The 6,000-nt window shown below is 33.9% G+C and overlaps 1 protein-coding gene across 1 annotated transcript; it reads left to right on the forward strand.

Moving 5' to 3' along the window:
• The first annotated feature begins 3,746 nt into the window (after positions 1–3,746).
• On the forward strand, positions 3,747–5,432 carry LOC143592887 (mitogen-activated protein kinase kinase kinase 20-like). Its single transcript, XM_077072684.1, has one exon. The coding sequence runs from the start codon at positions 3,795–3,797 to the stop codon at positions 5,028–5,030; it is 1,236 nt and encodes a 411-aa protein (XP_076928799.1). The 5' UTR covers positions 3,747–3,794; the 3' UTR covers positions 5,031–5,432.
• The last annotated feature ends 568 nt before the right edge of the window (positions 5,433–6,000 follow it).

The following is a 6,000-nucleotide window of genomic DNA, read 5'->3' on the forward strand; positions in this document are numbered from 1 at the left end:
ATTGAGAAACCACTTTCCAAGTTGCCTAGGCAAAGCAACATGACACACAAATATGCACGGCCGAGTGGCCAAATCCACTACCTCGCCACAAACCAGACATAAGACTAAGGGAACAAGTGAACAACCACGTGTCGCATAGTTAACGACACCAAGGATGGTATTCTCTCCACGTGTCAACTCGATTATTAATATGATACAAGACCGAAAAAATGTGATAAATATAATATTTTTTGGATGGTCACAACTCACAACATAAAAGGTTAGTTTGGCTAGCTCATGGGTGTACGTTGGTTCGAACTTATGTGATCTGTGTCCATGAACCTGGACTAGCATTTACAAGGTTGATGCCAGCTAGTCACGTGAAGGGGGTGCTTGTGGTTACGGATCATTGATCTCTGAATAAAGTAATGTGGCCACAAGTAGTTTGTCCACTTGCAAGTCCACCACTAAACCAATAAAGATAATAATATCCATGTATATCACTTATTTAAAGATAATTAAGGATATAGAATATAAAAATATTTTAAAAACAATTTATCATTTCTATATTTCTCATATAATTTTCTTTATAAAAAATCAATATATTAAAATCGCTCCACATATTAAATTTAAACAAAACTTTGAAATTATTTATACTATGTGAGGAAAGAATTGATATAAATTAATCTTTAAAATTAGACACGTGGAAATTCAAAGTTCCTTTAATTCATGTCTATTCTTTCTTATTTTTTGAGTAATAAAAATTAATATTTCATAAACAATATAATAAAAATACGTGATCTTGATGTAACCCAAAACAAAGTAAAGTAAAACCTGAAAACATAAACAAATCATTTTATCGTTGTTGTAATGTAATTTGTCAAATAATGTTTCATGATTTAATTCAATCATAACTAAGAAAAAAATGTGTGCTTTTCTTTATAAATTTAGCATTATAAGAGACTTTTATGATATATTAAAAAAGATGGAAGTTAAGTTGAATTTCGATAACCTTTATACATGACTTTGATTTGTCTAATAGATAAAATTAAGAAGACTTGATGATTTGTTAAAAATGATGTTTTACGTCATTTGTTTCCTTGAATTGTAATAGACTATGCTTGAAAGAGTTTTATTGACATTAATAGACTGTTTCATGATTTGAAATTATGATTTATTTAAATTACAAAATTTTACAAATGTTTCGTACACTACTTTATTATTTATAATAAAAAAAAATATGACCGTTTTTGTATGTCAACTATTGTATGTTAATTTATTTTTATTGTATTTTTCTATAAAAATTATGACCGTTTTCTACAATGAGCCTATATTAAAAACCTTGAATCATCCAAACACATAATCTAAAGAATGATTAAAACACACTTCTAAATCATAAATCTAAATTGCAAATACACGCCAACATTCATACCTTTACACAACTAAATATCACACAAAAAAAGGCGTGTAGGCACGTAAAAGAGAACAGGTTTGCCCGAACCCATTAAAAACCAAAAAATAAAAAAGAAAAAAACAAAAACAAAACTTTAGTATTATATATTCGGGTATTTCAACGCCTTACCCGTAGAAATTTTCGAAACTGAACCCGTAGAAGCCTTTACACTGAGCCCTTAGAACAAACCTTAACCTACATTTCAACGAACATTAACCCTTAGAAACCTTGACAACGAACGTTAATCCACATCAAGCCTGTAGAAACCTTTCGACATCGCACCTGCGTAACCGGACTAGACTAGAAAAACCCAAACATTAGTGCTAAACAATTGGTTGTCCGTCCATCGAAAATTTCCGAACCCAATGAAAAAAATTCCTAGTTACGCCTCTGGAATATATATATATATATATATATATATATATTATTAGTCAAGTAGGTGAGGAGGAGGTCCCAAGGCTGGCCAGTTCTAAACGGCACAATCAAAATTCTCTAAATAAAATAAAAGATTTGTTATTCAGATTCTTATTATGACACAAGTTGGAATATGTATAAAAAAATAGGCATTGTTATGATGATACTATAAAATAATTTGAAATCGAGCATAAGTAGGCTTCCAAACGAGTAAATGTGAAAGCTTTAAAACAAGTATACATCATCACAACCCACATATTACTTTATTTCCAGTCAAGTCCTTGCACATACACGCTAATTCAATTACTTGGTCAACTAATCACAACTTAATAATGGTTGTTTGCGTTTGTCTGACTATATAAACTAAGAATATTTTTAATTACAAATAACTTCTAATCATAAGTTTTCAAAACTTACGTTTAATAATCAATATATACAATTAATAAATATTTTTTGAGTACACCAATAAAAAAACATTTTTAAACTAAAAAGGATTTTAAAAAAAATGTAACAAAAACCTACCCCACCAATGCACAAATTCAACCAGTAATATCCTTTCACCAAATCTTCATTAATCATTTAACCCCAACTTTAATTTAAATAACTAGCAATTAATTATTTAATTTACAATTCCACCATTTAAAAAAGCATGTGTAGCATGCACATGCCATGTTAAGCACACATAATAATTAGCTACATTAATAATGTAACCTACTTTCTCAGTTCATAACCAATTATCTACAACAAGGCATATTCATTTTTTTTTAAACGGCCAACAAGGTATATTCATAACTTGGGAAATAAGCATCATATCTTACTACCTAGACTTGTTTGATTATACTTTTAGAAACTTTATCCCAAAGTCTTTAAAATGGTAATAACAACATTAACAAGACAACCTTAATATCAACAACATCGTAACACCACTTACCAACACAACCTTAGTTATTAATATTATTATTCCGTTAAGAATAAAAATATAGTTTGTTGAACATCTTTGACTTGTTTTGATTATAGAAACTTTATCTCAAAGTTTAAAAATAGTAATAACAACATCAACAACCCAACCTTTATATCAAGTATCAACATTCAAAAAACATGGTAACAACATTTTCCATATACAATAGTACAAATGTATGTATACTTTCACAGAAAAAAAAAACTTATATATTTTTTTTGAACGATAACTTTCCTTGCTTTCTTTATATGTTAAACCACCGTACTCCTTAATTTGAAGAGTCACCGTTGCTTCACTTTGGCCAGATTTTGTTGTCTTAATCGGCCCTACGCTCGCTTCAAAATCTGGCACGGGGATTCCCTAAGAAACCACACTGTCGGCTGCCACTTGACAGTCGTTGTGCCGTCACAAGAACATTGAGGTGAACAAATCGGTTTGAAACTCAAAACCGGTTTACTTTGGTCAACAAAAGTCAAGTTTATGATCGATTTCGGTTGGGGGGGTTGAAACCAGTTTCTTGACCAAGTTACGATTGGTTTCGGGTCAGTCAGCCGGTTTCGAGGGAGAAGATTACAAACTGGTTCCAAACCTACGATTCAGTCTGTTGGAGTTAATGTCTTATTTGTCATACAAGAGCAGAACTCTTTATCGTAACACACGGTGAGACGGAAACTCGACTGAGCTCGCGATTCGAACCGACAATCTCACAACTTCGTTTCCAATATTCATCAAAAATCTTGATAGATAGATGTCATGATAAAAACTTTTGTAAGTTGTAGGAAACGCGGCTGGCTGCCTGTTGTTTGCCAATCCCCACATGCCTAATTATAGAAACTCCATATAAACAACCAATTTGCACACCCCACCACATGACTCGTCGTAAACCCTAAATAAATAAATAAATACAATTTTATTTTCCCATTTGCACATTGCATTCTCTTTCTCACCCTAATTTTCATTCGTTCATACACAAAGCAAAAAAATTTGAAGATGAAGAAGAAGAGAAGTCGAATTACAGAACAACACTATTCCAAGAAGGTTATAAAGAAACACAAGCAGCAGCAGCAGCTAACAATTACTAGCAACAATAAGAATTATTATTATTATTATGGCGACGGAAAAGCGTGGGTGCGAGGCGGGTGCATTGGCAAAGGGTGTTTCGGGTCGGTTTACATGGCGACTTTGAAAAGGCCCAAATTAAGATACAGCTCATACCCACCAATTATGGCTGTCAAATCGGCTGAAGTTTCATTGTCATCTTCAATTCAAAAGGAAAAAGAGGTGTTGAACAATGTTAAAGGTTGTCGTAACGTGATCAGATGTTTTGGAGATGAGATTACTAATGCGGGTAATGGGCTTATGGTGTATAATTTGCTTTTGGAGTATGGGGCTGGTGGAACCCTAGCTGATCTGATTAGTAAATCGGGTGGAATCGGGTTGATTGAATCCGATGTCAAGCGGTTTACTCGATCCATTGTTCGTGGGTTGTGGCATATTCACCAGTGCGGGTATGTGCACTGTGATTTAAAGCCTGATAACATTTTACTTGTTTGCAATTCTCGTTGTTCAGTTTCGGGTTGTTCTGGTTTATCTAGTTTATCTGGTGGAGATGAATTCGTAGCTAAAATTGGCGATTTAGGGCTAGCGAAACGGGCGAAACAGGGTAAAAAAGGGAAGTTGATGTCGTACTGGAGAGGTACGCCGATGTATTTATCGCCTGAAGCAGTAAGTGACGGTGTCCAGGAAGCGCCAGCGGATATTTGGGCGGTCGGGTGTATTGTGCTCGAAATGTTGACTGGGTGCCCGCCCTGGGGTCGGGAATCGGACACCACGTGTGAAGATGTTGTTAATCGGATTGGTGATAACGAAAGTCCTTCAATTCGAAGCACGTTGTCGAGTGAAGCCAAGAGTTTTTTGAAAGGGTGTTTTGCGAAATCGAAGTTTAGATTGACGGCCGATATGCTTTTGGTGCATCCGTTTCTCGAAGGGATTGACGATGATGAAGGTGACGACGAAGATGATGATAGTAGTGACATTTATGATATAAACGCGATCAGTTCGTTAATTATGTCGGAAAACGAAGACGGGTATTCGTCGTATTCAGATGGAGTTTGTTGGTCAGAAGACGACGGCGAGGGTACTGAAACCGACATGAATTCGTGTTTTTCTATTGGGGAAGAGACCAGTAAAATAGCCCCATTGAAGTACAGTACCCTATTAGTGTAACTATTTCTTCAAGAGTATAAGAGAGTTTGTATCATGTTTTGTGAGAGTTTATTGTAGTTACATACTTATGTTATGTAGTCATATGTTTATGATACAGAGTATACTAAATGTATGTGAAATTTGATTCATTCTTTGTGATGTTTTCTTTTGTCTGTAGCTGAATTTGGTTAAAAGTTTTGCTTTAACTTTATATTATAGGTTGTATATTTCTTCAATCAATCAATATGATTCTGGTTGCATATTATTGTTGTACTAGGAAGGTGTTACTGTTGCAGTTTTTGTTAGGTCTATGGTCTAACATGGGTAATTTGTATGTGGATTTAGATTAGTAGAAGCTTCAGTGACATTAATGCAAGTTTTTATTAGCAATCCTTTGATAAGTGTTAACAATAGTTTCTTAATAGTTAGTTACAAATAGGTGAACATTGATTAAACTTTGAGCAATGTACATTTATGGTATATGTGGTTAATGCTCTGATCTATTTTGCAGAGGAAAGTACACTCAACCTTGTTCTCAAAAGGTTTTAATTTTATGGAGAGATGTAAATTTATTAGCACCTTTTTGTAGAAATTAGGTTTTGTTATATGATTAGATAAGAAATAATCCATCAATACGATTCAACCGTAGAAAAACCTATCAGAATAAACTATTTCTTGAAACTCGGTCTATCAATGAAAATAAATCAATCAATTCTCATGGCGGAGTGTGCAATAGTAATTGTGTTCCTGTAACTTTATGATCAATAATAATTGCGTGATCAGTTGTTAATATGTGATTAGCATAAACTTAAATCACTACTGGCATAAAAAGCAAGTCTGAGGTGCATCAAGATGCAAAGCGAAATTAGGCGCAAATCCTTAGCTTTTTTGTAGGTAAAGGCACACACAGTACAAAAGGCGCATTTGAGTTGCAAAGGTGCACGAAAACGGATTGAAGCACAAGTGAGGCGCGCCTCATGTTATGGAAGCT

This window comes from Bidens hawaiensis, unplaced genomic scaffold, assembly GCF_021521415.1.
Source record: "Bidens hawaiensis isolate Kalapana, Puna unplaced genomic scaffold, B.hawaiensis_p1.1 tig00041330_1, whole genome shotgun sequence".
Classification (NCBI taxonomy): Eukaryota; Viridiplantae; Streptophyta; class Magnoliopsida; order Asterales; family Asteraceae; genus Bidens; species Bidens hawaiensis.